The following is an 18158-nucleotide window of genomic DNA, read 5'->3' as shown; positions in this document are numbered from 1 at the left end:
TGAATAGATCCGTCCATATGCTGCAGGCTGATTATCGCTCAGTGAAAGAAGTCTTGTGTGTTCTCTACTAGGCACTCACCTCCCTACTGCCCTGTGCTGCCAAGAACTACCTGCTTTGCATGTTGTGTTGAATACCGCTGTTTATATGAAAAACTTAAAATCCTGACATATACTAAATATTTTGTTGCAGTTTCTTTTAAGAATTACACTGAGCCAGCCTGCCGTTACCTGATCCACCATGGCTGTAAAAGCCCAGGGTCCTGCAGCCCTCCCGTCTCCGGCGGGCACCACAAAGGCACGTCTTGCCCGTGGCAGAGCAGATTTCGTACCAGTCAGCCTCTTGAATGAGACCTTTATAAGAAAGTCTTTGTTCAGGATGTCTGTTTGAGGTTCAGTGCCCTTCCCAGCTGCCTCGTAAAGACAAATATCTGCCTCAATGGGCATCTCCTTGCATTCCCTGCAGAGCTACTTTGCAGTAGCTATCGTTTGCGTGTTCTCATTGAGTTCTCATTTGGTTTCTTATTGTTCTCTTTCCCTTCCTCCTCACGTCAGGTTTCTTTCTAGGTATTATTGCTCTCTTCAGAGTACCCAGAGCTGGCGATGCTGAAGTTGTATCAGATCTTAATACCCACGCCGTGGGGCTTGTTCCAGGGACCTGCAGGGGCAATAGATTTCCAGGGTGCCAGATGCAGAGTTCATCTCTGTGCCAGTCATTACATTCACGTCCCATGAGATAGGCCGTTACAGACCCAACTTTTCAGCTCTGAACTTGGAGAGCTTTCAGTCGTTGTTTCCAAGTCAGCCATAAATCTCTCGGGCTGCTTCCTCCCACAATGTGCTGCCAGGCACTCAGCTACTCCCCGCAAAGCATCGCTTTCTCTAGCGGTCACCTATCCCCTCTCTCTTTCTGCATTATCCTGCAGCCTGAAAAGGCCGCGATAAATCTTGCAGAAAACAGCTGCTTCAACAACTTGAGTTTGGGTAGAGCAGAGCGGGCCGGCTTTCACTCGGCTGCCAACAACATCATTTCTGTGTAATCCAAGCAGCTTTGAGAAGCTCCAATTCCTCTGTGGGAACCTAGAAATCCGCGCGGCGAGGCCGCAGCCCCCGAGCAGCGTGACGGCAGCAGGCAGCCAGCCCTCCTCCCATGGGAGACCCCGTCAGCCCCCCGGCTTCTGCTGAGGCTGCCAGATGAAGCCATGCCTCTGCCCGCGCAGATGGCAGCTCCCGGAGGCGCAGCAGGTTGTGCCTCCTCGCCTCCTGCCTGGTAGTCCAGATACGGTATTCAACAGGGACCGAGGCTTGCCTCTTTGAAAACTGATGCTGTGGATTGTCCTTTTTTTGTTCCCCTCTCTGTATGGGAAGCTCTAATCAGCTCCGCTGCGACCGTCAGTTAGGGAATTTCTGTAGCGTTGTGCTTGGAGGTGAAGTGGTACTGCAGACCCAGGGAGGCTCGCAGTAACCAGTTCTTGCAATGTGAAAGCAAGGGGTGAAGCCCAAAGAGCTGGGAGTTGACAGGTACTTGCCTGTAAAGATGCTGTTCTACAGCTCTGGCTCTTAGTGGAGGGCGGTAGTTTTAACAGAAGCGTGTCGTCCATCCCAAGTGTTTGGTGCCCTCAGCACAGGCTGCGGCGTGAGCAGGGGCAGTACTGGGCACCCCAGTGAGACCAGATCCCCTTGGCAGCTAAGCCTTGAGCCCAGCAGCAAGCCAGGTGCTAAGCTCTCATGTCTCAAGCTCTTGCATAATCCTTGCAGCAGTGAAAACATAAATTATTCCTTCCAGCTGGCACCCCGTGGCCAGCGGCAGGGCTTTCCAGCTGTCAAAATCTGCCTTGGCTTCACATGAGCCTTACGGTCCCCTGGCCGTGGGACTGCCCTGAAGCACTGCCCAGGCTGGGCAGGAGCAGAGCTGGCCCTGAAGCTTTCTGGCCCCTTGGTTTGGTCACAGGGCTGGCAAATGACAGGTGCTTGCTAGCCACAGGGCAAGCTGCCCCATCACCTCTTAGCTGTACCTATAGCATCGGTGGTGGGCTGCAGCTGGGTGAGGAAACAGCACCTGTCAGATAGGCATGGAAAGGTGTGTGCACCCTTTGTCAGGCTAAACTGGCACAGACCTATTCATTTGCCCCGTGGTTTAAATCAAACAAAAATCAGCAACCACCCAAAAAAACCCTCTGAAAATAAAAATGGAGAAGGGAAGAGACTTTTCCGAAGAGTGTTGTAAAGCTCTTTTGTAAATACTGTGTTTTTTTTCCTTCTGCCCTCCCTTTCTGGCATAAGACACGCTCCTCTGGTATATCTTTTTTTTTTCTTCATTTAAATGTAATGTGCCTCCATTTTATCAATTAACTGCCTGTCTCCTGATTCCCATGGCAACACAATAGGCTGTTGAATTTCTGATTCTTTTGGCAGTCAGGGTGCCTGGCATGTGTCTCAGGAGCAGTGAGATCACAAAAGGTTTCTGCAGGGAGTAGGAAATACGTGGGTAACACTCGCTGTGCACCGCTTCTCATGCTAAACTATTTTCCTCTTCCCTCCTCCCCTTCCGAAACAAGTTTCCTTTCTCCCTTTGTTTCCATTACCCGGTGATAAGAAACGAGCAACTGGAGTGCTGCGGGAGGTCGAAAGGCACGGAGGGAGCGAGAGGATGCCTGGTCTTGTTGGACAGGGATGGCTCCCAGACGTAGCACGAGGCTGCGTCTCTTCAGGGATCCTGCACTGAGGGTTATTCCTGCTGATGCTGCAGGGTGATTGCTCCGTTCCTCCTGCTACAACTTTCAGAGCCTGTTTGCAAGGGGTTTCTTGCTCCTGTACCTGCACAAATCTGCCTCTGCACCCCTTGCTACGGCAGATGCTTCAAGAGCTGGAGGAGCCCACGTTCTGCTTGCAGGAGTCCTTGTGCTCCTGGAGGCTTCAGACACGTGGCTTTCATTGGTGCTGTAACGAGAGCCGTGCGAGCAGGCCGGAGCCTCAGTTAAACCCTTTAGCCTCTCCAGTTCCCGGCTCAGAGGCGTGTGTCTGGCTCCTGAAGTGTGGTGCCTGAACCATTGGGGTGCCCTGATGGCGCCGGCCCCTGAACGGACAGGAGGAGTCTGCAGAAAGGCCCCAGGGGCTGGGGCTGCTGAACGTGTTATTGACCTGTCACGTGCGGGCTTCACAAAAGCGAAAGGGGAAACAGAGATTTAGGGTTGGATAAGATGTGCGTTTACTGGACGCCGTGCATGACTTGGATTTATAAATTGTTGTTCGGCCCTGAAAGCTGTGACCTACAGGAAGACCATTTAAACTGCAAAGAATGGGCTGGCTGACGAGCACAATAGGGTTGTAAAGCTGGAAAGCTTGAGTGGAAGAGATCCCACATGGTGCGTGTTATATCTTAGAGCCTGTGGTATGTGAGGGAGGGAGGAGCAGTCGCAGTCCTGTCCTGCAAGCAGGGTTTGTGCTGGACAGCAGCGAGGAGAGGCAGCGATCCCCTGGGCGACGGGGGGAGAGCTCTCCATGCCGCTGGCTTCCAGGTGAGCTGCTGGGTTCGATGCCCAGTAGGGACGTTTGGACAGTCCCCGTGGCTTCTTGCTCAGCATCACCAGGGAACTGCTGAAAGGTGGGTTGGAGCAGAAAAAATACCAATCTGCATTTTGTTTCTCTTATTCCTCTGCTCTATCTCTGTTCTCAGCTTTGTACCTGAGATCAGTAGCTTTGCTTTAGCAACTTCTCTTGGAACTTGTTTGTGTTGAGCTGGTGAGTCTGACCAGAACAGGAAGGCTTTTCCCCTCCAGAAACAGGCAGAAACCAGCTGTTAGGTGCCCGTGGGCTGGAGAGACCTCAGGAGTTGTGGACACCTGGGGGCTTTCCTCTGAGCTGCTCTAGGAGAGGGCAACTCCAGCTGTCAGGTCTCGGAGGGCAGTACTGTCAGCTACCTTCAGCTGGAGGCTATTCTAAAATACCCTTGGGATCGAAGACAGATTACTCATCGCTGCCTTTTGCCTTCTTAAGGGCTGGTGACTAGATACCTGGCCCGGAGGATCAGGGCTTGGTCTTCTCAGACCACACTGGTTGTTGTGTGCCTACGTAATTAGTGGGTCCACCAGACCTGAAGCCTGGAAGAACGGCTTTGGGTGCACCACTGTGACTTTATTTCTCTGGAAACGTAGTGCACAAAAGCCTGTTAGCTGTACCATAGGAAAAGTGGTGGCTTGGTAATTATTTTATATGTGGGTAACGAAGGCCATGCAAAATACTGAGTTCCTGCCGTGTGGCTGTAATGAAGAAGATCTTTCTGGCAGTTCTTCATTTAAACACTATCTTTTTGAATTGTTCTCTTCATTTAAACATAAACACTATCCTTTTGAGTTGTTCGGACTCGTGCTGAAGTATTAATAATGCTTCTGACTGCACTGCTCTGCTCGGGAGCCCGTAATTAGGCTGCTTCCCTGTGACGGTGTAATTACTGCAGCTTGGCAGCCCTGCCTGTCGGGCAGGCACCTAAAATGAACAAAGTCACACTAAAATTTTGGCTTTATGGGAAATGCTATGTGGGACCATGAGTCAGTGAACTCCTCTTTTTTTTTTTTTTTTTTTTCCCTGTCCCAGCCAGTTTTTGAAGGTGGTTGCTCTTACAGCGAGTCTAGATGTGGCTTTAAATTCTGCTGCAGTGTTTGTTCAGCCCGGGGGCAGCCTTCCTGCCTTTCTTTGCTTCAGCTTTGCTGCTGAACGGTTACGTTATCCCAGCCGTTTTACAGAGGTGTTTTTTGTGAGAGCTAATGTAAGCTCTATCTTGATCGTTAATTAACAGACCCAATAAAGATTCCTAGGGCTCCACTAGGGCTAGAAAACAGCTTTGATCTTTCGTGAATTCTTTCGTGAATTCAGCCCATCCAAAACTTCTGTGCTTTTAGTCCCCTGGACAGCAGAGTTCAGCTTGCTGTTCTGCTTGGCACGTCGTGTGTCTGCTGCAAACATGTCAGCAGCGTGAGACCTGGGGATTACAACACTGCTGAGCGTGAAACCAGGACGTAAGTTGTGTTTCTCATTTACTTCATTCTCATACGTAGAAAAGGGGAGAGAGTACGTCCATAGCACAGACACTGTTGGTGATAAAGCCCTACAGCCATATCTGGCTATTAAAATGAGAGACTGACTTTAAAGTGTTACTTGGTGGCTCCTAATCAAGCTGCATGACTGTCTTGTGCTCGTGGGGTTGAAATGAAAACGGTAGCATTTATTTTCTATTTATAGTTGTCTTTATGGCTCACCTGGGTAGAGCCTTGTTTCCTTTTCCAACCTTGTTATTTGAAGTCTTCAGTAAAGATCAGAAGTTCTAAGCGTCCTTATAATCTGTTTTTGTCTCTCAGTTTTTAAGGTGAACTTGGCTCTTGGATGTAAAGCCATCCCCTCTAACAGAGCTCCTTTTGGTGTAGTGTCTTTTAACAGACTGAGAGGACAGGCAGTTGCCAAAATAAGAAGTTAATGAACGTGTGAGTTGAGGAAACTTCCAGGGCAGGACACTAAGGTCAAGAGAAGGCGGCGCAGGGACAACGACCCAACCTTCTCCCAGGAAGCTGGCTGGGAGCACTGCACGCAGCTGCTGCTGAGCTTTCCAGTTGGGAATGGCGTTTGTGCCACTGCCCTTTCTGTGCTAGGGGTGAGTTTGTTGGTACTTGTTCTGGCTAAGTGGTGCTGCTGAGGCTGAAGTTAGAGCATACCCTGGAGCAGGGAAGTCTGGCTAACTTTCTCAGGCTGTTAAAGCTCCGCTTCACCAAGCCTGGTGAGCAGCTAGGGGGTGATTCCTTCAGGAGCCACGAATGAGCTGTTGCAATTGTGCTGCACAGATTTAAGTGCTGACTCTGAAGCCTAATGACAACTGAAGTGTCAATAGTAATCTCTCTCAAGGCAGCTGTTATAACCAGAATTCTTAAGTTCTTCGTACTAACACTGAAGCACTGGTGCTCTTTTCTTTCCCCTGGAATTAAACCTTTAGCAAAACTTGAAGTGTCCTGCTTTGAGAGCCTTTAGGCTCTTTGGTTTATGCTCTTTGGTCTTTCTAGGAGCTGGGCTCGATCCATCAGGCCTGTTATTTCTGTAAGAGCTGTAGCAGTGCTGCAGGCTGAGCAGTGGTGATGGCTGAGGCTGAACAAATTTCACAGCTCACTTCAGATAAGCACTCACTGTGGCAGGTCTCTGCAACTATTTAGACTTTCTCGATTGGCCTTGGCCAAGAGCAAACAAAACTTTCTTCCTGGGTGTGCTTTAGGCTTTTGTGTTGGTGGCACCCAGAAATTTCAGGTTAAAGGTTGGCTGAAGAGTCTGGATAACTTTCACTAGGGCTGAATGCGTGGGACACACACCCTAGGTCATCCACAGGGGAGAAGCTCCCTTAGGATCTCAGTGCTGCCAAGTGCTGAGGATGACCACAGGTCTGGGGTATAGAACTTGCTGGATCTTAATTTGCAAGCTTATTTCCTCAATCTGTGTGGTTTCTTGTGGGGCTTTACTTAGCATTACCCACCCCCTGTCTTTGGGTTTAAGAGTGCTTTAATGAAGTCCATATGCTCTTTATTTTAGTTCCCCTGGGACCCAGACAGAAAGCACAACGTTTGTGATCGTTTGACCCTGGGGTCAGCAAGTGTGGGGTCACTGCGAGCTTGTTTGCTTGGGTTGTCTTTGTTACCCTTCAGATGCCAGCCGAGTACTTGAGGGTCTCCTTTTGTACTGCTTTGGCCCATCCCAGGAAATGGAGAGAACGGCCAGGACAGTGAATTTACAACAGCATCTGCAGCTTTCCTCCTCCCAGCGAAGCCTAGCCGGAGGCCCTGCTGCTGTGGGGATAAGCATTCCCTGTTGCAGGTTTGCCTGAGTTCTGGGCGCTGAGCCTCGGCCCTGGAAGGGCCGTGCTTGCAGGGGTTTGTAGATGTTTCCTGTTTATAGATGCTCTGTTTATATCGAGCATACCCCAGGTATCTGCTCGCAGCTGGTCTCCGCGCAGGGCACGGCAGCAGCTGGGAAAAGCAAGCAATGCGCGAAGGCAGCTGTCTGGTCCCTTGGGAGCTGTTACTGCTCTCCAGCGTGACATGCAGTGCTTGGGTTAACTGTTTGCCTGCATCCAGACCTGCAGGGCTCCGAACACCCACTGAAACATCACAGCTCACTCTTTTTTGGGATAAAAAGGTGACTTTGGTATCTTCCTTTGAGCCAGTCCCCTTGGATCCTTAGGCACCTACCTCCGCTCCTGTCCTTTTGAACTTATTTACACCAGCACTGCCATGCAAAATATCTGTCAGTGCTGTGGCAATGTAATGTAATAAAGGGGGATAAAGACATGGTGTTGGCTGTATATTTTGTGTGTGACATCCCCAGAAACTGGGCAGCATATGGAGACTTGTGCAAACCTCATTTCTGCCAAGAAGATGCGTAAGTAACCGGGTCGCTCGGGTTCTAACTCCTGCCTGGTGTAAGGCTGCAACCTGAGTCGTGGCCCAAGATATTTCCTTTCTGTAAATGTTCTTTCCTGTGTTGTGTTGTGGCTGCCGTTAGGATTTCTCCTCATGCCAAATCCTCTCTTCCCTCATTCACAGGCTCGCCCTTACACAAGCAGGGTACCACCTCCACCGCCAGCGCCGAGAAGTCGGGCTCAAAGGTCGCCGAGGTGGGTGACGATTTCCTGGGAGACTTCGTGGTGGGAGAACGCGTCTGGGTGAATGGAGTGAAGCCAGGAGTGATCCAGTACCTCGGGGAGACGCAATTTGCTCCAGGCCAGTGGGCAGGGGTCGTTCTGGATGATCCGGTGGGTAAGAATGACGGCTCGGTCGGTGGAGTCCGTTACTTCGAGTGCCAGCCGCTGCAGGGGATCTTCACACGACCGTCCAAGCTGACGAGGCAGCCGGTGGCCGAGGGCTCGGGGAGCGACGCCCCCTCCGTGGACTCTCTCACGGCCCAGAACTTGTCGCTGCACTCGGGGACGGCCACGCCGCCCCTCTCCACTCGTGTCATCCCCCTGCGGGAGAGCGTCCTCAACAGCGCCATGAAGACGGGCAACGAGTCCGGATCAAACCTCTCGGACAGCGGGTCTGTGAAAAAGGGGGAGAAGGACTTACGGCTTGGAGATCGTGTGCTGGTGAGTTGGTTGTGGGGTCCCCCTTGAAAAGCCAAGGACAAAAATTGATCTCCTCCTCCTTGTTCAGGACAAGTTAAAAGGATGGCAGAGTTGGTGGTGAGATGTGGGGCAGCATGTGGTCTTGGAAAGTGGGCTTCCTGGGCCAAGCAGGCTTTGAACTTCTGCATTAATTGTTATTTGGGATGCTGTGCCTTGTGGACATGCCTCTTCTTGACGTTGATGCAAGAGTGCTTTTTGTGTTGGGTAAGTCCTGAGCGGTAGAGTGGGATCAGAGAGAGCGCAACTCAAATGCGAGAGGGAAATAGAAGATTATTCTATCCCAGTGGTTATCTTCTGTCCCCGTGATACTCTCTATAACGGTGTGTGCTGGAGCTTTTGAGGAGTTAGCAGTGGTGTCCTGTTGCGTGTGGTCATACTCTGCAAATGTTTGCAAGAATCTCTCATGGCCAATCGCTCCCCTTCTGGTGCTTCAGTTTCTAAGGTGCTGGATATGGTAGTAATTCCTTTCCCATACAGAAGGAAACCTGTAATTATTTTTATAGGAGGTCAGAACTCTGGGGGAAATCGTTGTACTGATGGATGGATTATCCACCTCTGATTTCTGCTGTTGTTTTCATAATTCAAAATAAAGCACTGTGTGCCTTCAAGCCAAAGGGGCATACTTGTGCTAGAAAATGTCTTACTGGAGGTTTGCCATCAAGTTTTTCACCATTTGTGTCCTAGCAAAGGAATAGTGTTTTCACTGGAGGCTTGGAAGGAAAAGAAACAGCGCAGGTGAATGGAGGCTTATTCTGCAGTTCTATAAACCAGTTCAGGTTTGTTCAGTGTGTATGCCACGTGTTGTGATAGCAGACGCTGAAGAACCAGGTATTTGAGCACACATCTCTTGTGACTTTGTTTAGTTCTGAGGATACTGAAGGTGACTTCAACCAACAGATGACAGGTTCCAGAGGGTTAGTTTGTGCATCCTAGGCAGTCTGGCTCCCATTTAAAGTGAGCTGTGTAGCGTTTCCTTTTGGGGCACCTGGTTCTGATACCAGCAGTTATGGCATGGAACTTGCTTTCTATACAGATTTGCCCTCTGGTAAATGATGGTGGTTTGGTGGAAACTGACACTTTCTGTATTCCTCTGAGCAGCCCTAGGCTGCGCTGGGGCAGGCAGAGACTTGGGTGACAAAGTGATCAAAGCGGGCTAAGCTTGGTGCCAGTGCCTGGCCTGAGAGATGCTGGTGTCCTCCAGCAGAGGGTGTGAGCTATTCCAAGCCAAACGTTGATATACAATACGCAGTTTCCCTTGTGCTGATGAGTTCTCTGAGGGCCCATCCAACGCAGCTCCTCTGCCACCAGCAGCCCTCTGAATCCTCCTACCAGGGCTCGGTGGGCGCATCACTCCCCAGCAGGTAGCACGACAGGCTGGGGAAGGGGCTGCGCTGCCCAGCTGAATTGCGAGGGTCTTGTGCAGGGGGCTCAGAGGAGCTCCCAGTATACCCGGTGGTCTCGGGGAGCGGGGCTTTTCTGCTGGTGAGAGCAGCAGCCCCAGGCAGGCTGTGGCTCAAGCTAATGGAGTTGATTCCTTTTTCATTTATTCAAAACATATACTTTGAATTTCTTCATTTTCAGAGAAGTGCAGGTGAGTTCTGTCTGTGCCCATCGAGTATGGCATTTATTAAACCTGGTCTGAACACGCAGGCTTGCGGAGCTCGCTGTAGAGGTGAGAACACTTTATATTCTCGGATTTTCCCATGGAAGTACATTGCATCCTGCATCCCAGCAGGACCCGCTAGCTGTTTAGAGTCTTGCTGCTCATCTGTCAGCTTCCTGATTTCTCTCCAGCGGGGTCTGCCCGCTGTCAGCAAAGCTACTGCTGTCCCTGCTGGTCCCAGGGGCAGGCAGGGAGAGCATCAGAGATGTTCTCTGTTTGCCCACACACTGATGGTTCAAAGTGAGTATGCTAAAGCAGCTAGCCAAGGGAAAAATGAGCCTCGGGAATCTGTCCTCCTTTAGCTGGCTGGTTTGTTTGCTGCTTTACCTGTTGCAGGGGGTAAGGGAGAGTGCTCAGGTGAAGGCTTTCTGCTTTTGGAGCAGCAGCCATAGAAGGTAAGCTGCAAGATACAAAATTTATGGTAACATTGGCTCTGTTCCTCCTGAGCAGCACGACAGCTTTCCCCAGACTTAATTATCGAATCCCGCTCTTTTGTCCTGACCATGAGCTCACTGAGGCAGGGTCTGATTGTTTAGTACAGCGCTTACCTCGACACGGCTCACGTGGACTGAGACTTCAACACACATCACACAAACTGTTAATGGTTTTTCCATGGTCTTGTGTGTTTTTCTGGTTTTTGTTTTTAAATGAATAAAAGCTCTCCTCCCCTGCCAGCTGGCTCATCCAGCCCAGATGTTATAAAATACATTTTGTACTATGATGTGTTACTGTAATGAAGAACATTAAAAGAACAAATATGAAGTGAGCATCTCACGGGCACTAGCAGGAGCACTCAAAGAAACCTCAGGAATTGTTTGCGTGCGGTAGCAGAGGTCCAGGAAAAGAGCAGATAATGGTAACAAGAAACCATTTGCTGGTGTGGTCTAGTTATATGTGCTTGGCAGATGTGTTTTTTTCCAGTAATAGGGACATCAGCTAATCATATTTGGTGCTTGAATACATAAGCAATAACTCTGGGTTAACCTGAGTTGCCTCAAATTCCCTGAGTCAATCCTTGGTCTTGTCCTCTGCAGATTGGTGTGGTTTTAGTTGTCTTTATTGCTCTTAGTCCGTGCATTCCCGTAAGATTATATCTTTATTTGAGAATGGCTTTGGGGCAGAGGGGAACCACCACAGGCTTTTCGAGTGAGGGGAGGACCTGCATTTTCTGTAATTGCTCTTCTGATGGAGCAGAAGGTTGCAGGAGCCCCTCCTGGGCCTGCAGGATTGGCATCTGGTGCTGTGAGCGTCAGCGCTCTGCATCCTTGGGCATTTTCTGCTAGTGGCTTTCATTCACTTTGCTGAAGTCCATTATAGCTTGAAGTCATTTTTGCTTTTCAACAACTTTGTTCCGAGACCCTTCCTGACTCTCCAGCAGCTGCTAAAAGTGACTTAATGGAGCTTTCCACTAGAAGAATTAGATAACATTTGCCTTCGGCACGTCTGAACTCAGACTTGTTCCCAGAGATGCAAAAATTTCATTAAAGAGATGAAGAAAAACTCTCCACCCTGACAGCATAAAGCCTCATTTCTTGAGGTCTGGCAAATGAATGTGGAACAATTAACCTTTGCTTTAGTAAGAAGGGAGCTTCCCAAAGTGTGGTAATCGCCGGAGTGCTGCTGTTAATGTGAGGCTGGCTGGTTGCCTTTCTCCAGGGAAGGAACGGATGGAAAGAGAGAGATGGAGCAGTTGAGCGTTTTCTGCTTGAGAGGAATCGCTGCTGTTTTTTTGCTGAAGAAAATGTATTTTACGTGCTGGGGGGGGGGGGGGGGGGGGGGCTTTCTCAGCAGCTGAACTCATTCAACCCTAATGTACTTGCTTGCTTAAGAAGGGTGGGAAGGAGGTGGCTGTTCTCTACATGCAAGTCTAAATAAAGAACATCCTTTTGGGAGATGTTCCGTCCCTTAGCCATCCTGCTGTCTCCTAACCAGGATTGCTCTCTTCAGTACCAAAATCTAGTGACAAACAAGAATATTTAAGGGCCGTGAAGCACCTTAATTGCTGATTGACTATATTCCTGTGATGTGTTGCCCCAGGTACTCTTTGGATGGATTCTAGGTTTGTGACGTTGCCAGGACTTGTAGGTGGCTGAAACCAGAACCGCTGCTGAGATAGCAGGAGCGGTGCTAACAGTGGGATTGTGATGGAGTGGTGCCGGGGCTGGCTGGTGGCAGGACTGTCGTGGTGGGCTGGTTGGGCTGGTACAAAGACTCCAGGCTCGCCCTGAGTGCATGATAGCAATCGCTTTCTCCTCTGCACGCTGCCAAGTGGCTTTTTGCCTGTGGTGTATTGCAACCTCTGGCTCTTGGCAAATGACAAGGTTCTCATGAGTAAACTAGTCGCGTCCTCTTTGGCACCTCCCTGCAGCTGCACACCCCAACCTGGATCTGCCTGCCTGAGGGTGCAGAAAGCCTTTAACCACCTGTATGAAAAGCCATTCTCATTAGGAGCTCCCCAGAAAGGAGGATCACAGCCTTTCCCCTTGGGCAGGGACAGCCAGGGGCTCTGCTGTCAGCTGGCTTTGAGCTCTTTCAGTGCCTATGACTGGAGTCTTACTGCTGGGAAGGCATGTGAGGTATTGGGAAGGAATGATCCATGCTTTTCCTTTTCCTGGTAATTCAGCAGAGCTCTCCCAGCTTGCTAGGGTCTTGCAGGTGCAGTGCTGCTCCTGGGTGGGCTTTAACAGGACAATAACAAGATGCGTTCACTGCTTGCAAACCAGGCATGAAAAAACGTGGATCGACGTTCTGTAGTTCTATCGGGACAGTATTGTCAGGAAAGATATTAGTGCTTGTCACCTGCTGTCAGCTTGTGGAGGCCATAAGTTGCTGTTCAAGAGACAGGAAAACAGCCAGGTCTCCAACTCCAAGCTTTTTTCTCACCATCTAAGACTTGGTGTGAACAGTAGGTGACTGCTGTTGTCACAGGAGCAAGTGTTCCCTGTCCCTGCAGTGAAGCTAAGAGGTAATAAATAGCCCAGAGCTACTGCCCTGCCACGTTAACTCTGAGGTGTTTTGTGCATGCACACACCCTCCTCACCATTCATTTGGGCTGATGCATCGGCCAGTCCTTGTCTTTGCGGGCTATAGCTACCATTAAATAGGAGTTGCAAGTGGTGGAGCAAACTGCGCTTAACGTGGGTGGACTCGGTATCGAAGGCAGCCTCAGGAGGGATGCTGTAATTCCAGACTTCCCTCTTGCACCGCATCCCGAGGACATTACTTTCTCGCTGGTGCCTGAAAGATAAATGTGCCCAGATGTCTTGCATCAGCAGCGCTGTCAGACTTGTCCCTGTGCAATGCTGAGTTGTGCTATGGGGATGGGTTGGCCCCAGAGGTAAGTGTTTGGGTTAGAAGAGACTGTAAAAAATCCTGTAACTTTGTGTCGGAGGAACTCTCCTGTAATTCCTGGCTGTCCTTTTCCCCTCACCCTAAAAGCCAGTTCTGGCATTCACAGATGTAGCGAGTGTCTGGTCAGGTGAAACGGCTGATGGTCGGATGCCACCCGAAATGAGCTGTGTTCACAGGCAGACCTGACTGCGGCCAGACCTGCACCTTGCTGCCAGCTGGGACACAGCCCTAGTGAGCGCTGACGTGCATTTCCCATAGGTGCGTGTGTTTACTCCCTTGTACTTAGAGCTGGTTATTTCACATAATCTCTGTCTGGACACAAACGCCCACACTGCTGCAGAAAGCACTCTCTCTAAATCAGGCTTTGTGTGATGATATTCTGCCATTACGCTTGGAAGAACTAAAGCACATGCAGTTGGGAAACAGCTTCTGCCGCTCAGCTCGGGTGGAAATACACTCCTAAAATGAGTACAAGAAAAAAGCCACATGCCTGTTTTGCCTCTCCAAGGGGAAGGTTGGCTGTTTCAGCTCACATGCTGGGTAATGTCTACAGGAGCAAGCAGCACTTGTCCGGTAAAGATGAGCTTCAATTTCTTTGTAGCATCATCCAATAATAAGAGGCCTGTGCCTGCCCTTTCCCCACCACCCCCTTCCTTCCTCTTCACACAGGCAGGAGGATCGCAGAGCTTCACAGCTCCACAAGGACCTGGCACGAGATGCGAGGAGACGTGTCGCTGCATTCTGCTTGCACACTTATCGTTCCCACCTCGGCCCTCTGGTCAGCAGCACAGTCTCATGGAAATAGCTTGGAAAGCAGCTGAAAAAATAAATTGAGATGGGTAGATCAGAATTTTTAGCAGGTAGCACAGCGTCGTCTTTGTGGTTTCTGCCTGAGGGTGTGCTCAAGCAGTGATCTACTGCCAACACTGGCCCATGAATTGTGCCTGGCAGTGCCTGGCATAGTGGGGAATAGTCCCTGTTGGCCTGAATTTCACTTTAAAATATATATATATATATATTTTCCCTGAGCAGTACTGGAGTGAATTACAGCACTGCACTCCCCACGGGCTGAGGACGGCTGTTAGGAGGTTCTTGCTGAGAGCATGAAACTGCAGTGGGGTGAGCAGGAAGGACGTAAGGGGAAGGAGCGAACACAGGCTGCAGGGGTCTGACTTGCAGCAGCCAGATCGAGGCATGCCTGGTGCTAATTGGGCAAATTGTTTAAATGATATATCAGCAGCTCTGCTGAAGAAAGTGTCTGGAAGGATTAGCATCATTGTCTTTTCAGCCATGGGATACTGGTCCAAATCCAATTTTGTCATTTTGATGAGAAAACTGTAGTAAAACATGATGTCAGCGTTACTACAGATAGCAGGAAAGGCGCGTGGATGTCTCTTCTGTGACTGCACATTGCTTTTCTGACTCACCCGTTAAGGACAGAAACCATTAAATATCCCTGGTTCTGTGCTCTGAACGTCAAGCCCAAGACTTTATTGGGCCTGTTGGAGGCCTTTTGTTGAAGAAAGGCCAGCTCAGGACAATGGTCTCTCGTCAAAGGCATGGAAAGGGCCATGGGAGCCAAGGCAGAGAACTTGAGGCTGGATCTGAACTCCCCGGAGATCAGAGGTGGTTGTGTGGCTCCAAGGCTGCTGGAGTCCAGATGGAGAGGGTGGACTGTGGTGAGCTTGATTTAAGTTAATTATAAGGGTTTCTTTGCTGCAGGTGAAAACATGAAGCACTAATGCTAATCAGAAACCCTTCAAAACAGAACAAAAAAAATCTTACTGCATTAATACTGTTTGGTTTTTGAGCTTCAAAAAGGAGCTATTTTAAATGCTTTTCTGTAAAAATAACTGTAACTGAAAGTAATAACACTTTACATTGAGTAAAATCCCATTCTCTTGGAAATGAATAATCTCACTGACAGTCTTGGTGAAGTATTGAAAGCTCTTCTGAAAAGGTTTGAGAGTTTTGCTCCGGGAGCGTGGTGTAACAGCGAGGCGTGGGGAGAAGGGGCAGCTGAGCGGCTGCCGGCTGCCTTGACTTAGGGTATGTGAGTGCCAGCCCTACTGGCTTTCACAAGCTGCTTCTGTCTTCCTTCCAAGGTGATACTTGCGATTTGTTGAAGGGTCTAATAAAAACAAATGCTTCTGTTTTGATGAGACTGTTCGTTCTGTGCACTGGTGCGACCTGCCAGCTGGCTTTTTCCAAAACGCATTATTTATTTCAGCAGCATTAGCAGATTATCGGGGCTGAATAAATCTGCATGTCTGAGGCGGATGAATTTTCGAGGCTGTCTGTCCATGAGAGTTTGTGTGTGCCTGCCAAAAGCTGGCAAGTTCAACAAGGGGTCCAAATGCTGACGTGTGAGTGTGGCAGCCTGCAATCGGCTCCTGACTCTGCTCCCAGCCCCGTCGGGGTGAGGGAGCCCAGGCTGTCAGGAAGCAGATGTGGACATTTGGGACAGAACGGGGAGAAGATGTTCTTCCGTGGCAAGTGTGTGCTTCATGGAAAAGACAGAATAACCAACCCTTGAAAGAGAAATAAAATCCATTACTTTGGAAGCAAAGAATCTTATTGCCATCTGGGGGAGTGTTAGACCCAGTGTGTCCTTAGCATCTTCACTGGGTTGTGATTTTTGGGTAGGAAGGCAGCCTGCTCCCTTACTGAGCTGTTCTGGTGCTCTTGGCCATGCATGTATTAAGCAAACTTTCTCTGCTGTTTGGAACCAGCCTTTTGTAGAGGCTCCGGAACAGTATGGCCAGACTCCCTCGATGCAGGGAGCTTATCGGGTTTTGGGGGAGTTCATATCAGGTTCTGTGGGGTCAGGATCATGTGGCTCCGTATCTAATTAAAACTCGATTTAAAAAAAAAAAAAAACTTAAACTGCTGGTAAGCTCCCTCCATTTTTATAAATGGCATGAAGATAAATTGCATCTTTATTGAATTCAGCTTGTAGCTATAGAAATGTACTAGAATGGTATTAAATCCTTGCATTAATATTAAGAGAATAATTCTTTCTAAACTCAGATAAGTCAAAAAGGGGACTGCTGTTTGACAATGAGCAATTGGTAAAGAATCTTACTGAAACTATTCAAATCTGTAACTTGCCAAGTACCTAATACTGAAACACAGCCCTTTCGCTCCGGGAGGTGGTGTAGGACCAGAAAGCTTTCCTCTGATGCTTTTCCCACTGGCAATTATTTTCCTCTTCCCTATAGAACTTCAGAGGTTTTTTTCCGTAATCAGCACTTTGCTACATCCCTAGTGGGAAAACTTACAGAAGACCACCTCAAACTGCAGCGCGGTCTCCCAGGACTTGAGGTAGGACCCAGGCTTTGGAGCTGCGCTCCCTGGTCCTCTCAGATGCAGTTCCTTTTAGGCTGGGAAAACCCATTTGCCTTTGCATAAGCAGTTTCCAGAATATTCAGTGATTAAGAATTGGTAAACTTGTTACATCCCTGGAACATAAAAAGCTGGAGATTTCTGCATTTCTCCATCACTGATTTCTGTCGGGTAGTAATATTTGGTTTATACTGCTTTATGTACAATTCAATATTAAAAAAATTAATCACCAGTCATTGAAGTTAAAAGCTGCAAATTTAATCTTAACATTTTCAAGCTTTCTTCCTTGAACCTAGGTTTAACAGAGGCCAGAAAAGGTTTAAATTATATGCTGAATTACTTGAAGTACAGATCTTTAGGGTATCTCTCCTGCTTTTCCATCTTTCTTTTCTCAGCACAAATACCGAAGGACTCCGGTAGGCACTCCTGGTGTAAAGGCAGAGGCAGCTGATACAGCTGCTGCTCAGTGAAATGTCTTCTGGTTGCAGTGATCAAAACACAGCCTTGTGCATTGCTGACTTACGCTGTCCTGGGGCCTACTCAGGGCACTGAGAGCTTTAAGTGTACACGGGGGAGCAAAAGGTGTGACTTTTATTTCTCTGTGCTTTGCAGGAGGCAGGTATAAGCTGTGCGTGGAGGGCTTAAACTCCTTCAAGGTCTGGCAAGCAACTGTATGCAATTAGTTGGTGTTTTCCTTGTATTTGTCCTGACATCTTCCCGGCAGACACGTCCAGAAGTGGGAGACTTGCTTGTAGTTATTGGAGAGGCATCCTTGGTGCTAGGAGAACTTGACATGAAAACTGTCTGTTCTGGTTTCATTAGATCTGAATCAGAAAATGCTGATGATGGCTTTTTCCCTTTCTCTCTCCACATCTGTTCCAGCTTTAACTGACTTGCAGTCATGCTAGCGTTTGTCTCTAACCCTCAGCATTTTACCTCTGACAGGTTGGCGGGACAAAGACAGGAGTTGTTCGCTACGTGGGAGAGACGGATTTTGCCAAAGGAGAGTGGTGCGGCGTGGAGCTGGATGAGCCCCTGGGGAAGAACGACGGGGCCGTGGCTGGTACCAGGTACTGTGCGCTCCCAGCCCCAGGCTGGGGGTCCTGCGTCCCTCCTGTGGGGACTGGGCACCAAACACCACTTGAATCTGGGAGGGAGAGTCACGTTCTTTTGGACATCGTAAGCTGGGAGGAAGAGTTGAGTTTGGAGTCTTAAGTTTTGAAATAACTTTTCTGGGAGATAAAATCGAAGCCTCATTACCGAAGTGTTTTAAAGCAGAATCAGATAAGATCTGCATGTAGAAAAGTAACTGGAGTGGCTGCAGGAAGCAGGAGAGAGTAGAGAGAGAAGATAAAGTGCAGTGCAATTTAGTTTGGGGTTCTGTGATTGGGTTAGGTCTGCTTTCTACCATAGACACACTTCATAAACTTTCTTCTTGTACTGTATCTGAAATTGACCCCGTCAGAACTATAGAGAAAGAAGACCTGACTCTTTTCTGGCTTGATGGTTATTTGCCTTTTTCTTTCTGGGAGCAACTTTCCAAAGATCTGAAAGAACAATTGGTGGCCCTCGTCTGTTCTTGTAGTAATTCTGTAGTGCAACAGCTATCTGCTGCTCGATCTTATCACCTCTGCCTCGATAGTACCTCCA

At 49.0% G+C, this 18158-nt stretch overlaps 1 protein-coding gene across 3 annotated transcripts in view; it reads left to right on the top strand.

Moving 5' to 3' along the window:
- Window positions 1-18158, top strand: part of CLIP2 (CAP-Gly domain containing linker protein 2) — an 81120-nt gene that overhangs the window by 31581 nt on the left and 31381 nt on the right. For all 3 annotated transcript variants that reach the window (XM_035343397.1, XM_035343394.1, XM_035343395.1), the window contains 2 exons: window positions 7572-8110; window positions 17454-17578. In XM_035343397.1, coding sequence (XP_035199288.1) covers window positions 7572-8110; window positions 17454-17578 — 664 coding nt within the window. The remainder of the gene's footprint in view (window positions 1-7571; window positions 8111-17453; window positions 17579-18158) is intronic.

This window comes from Oxyura jamaicensis, chromosome 19 (genome assembly GCF_011077185.1).
Source record: "Oxyura jamaicensis isolate SHBP4307 breed ruddy duck chromosome 19, BPBGC_Ojam_1.0, whole genome shotgun sequence".
NCBI classification, from domain to species: Eukaryota; Metazoa; Chordata; class Aves; order Anseriformes; family Anatidae; genus Oxyura; species Oxyura jamaicensis.
This window is presented reverse-complemented; position numbering and strand designations above follow the sequence as displayed.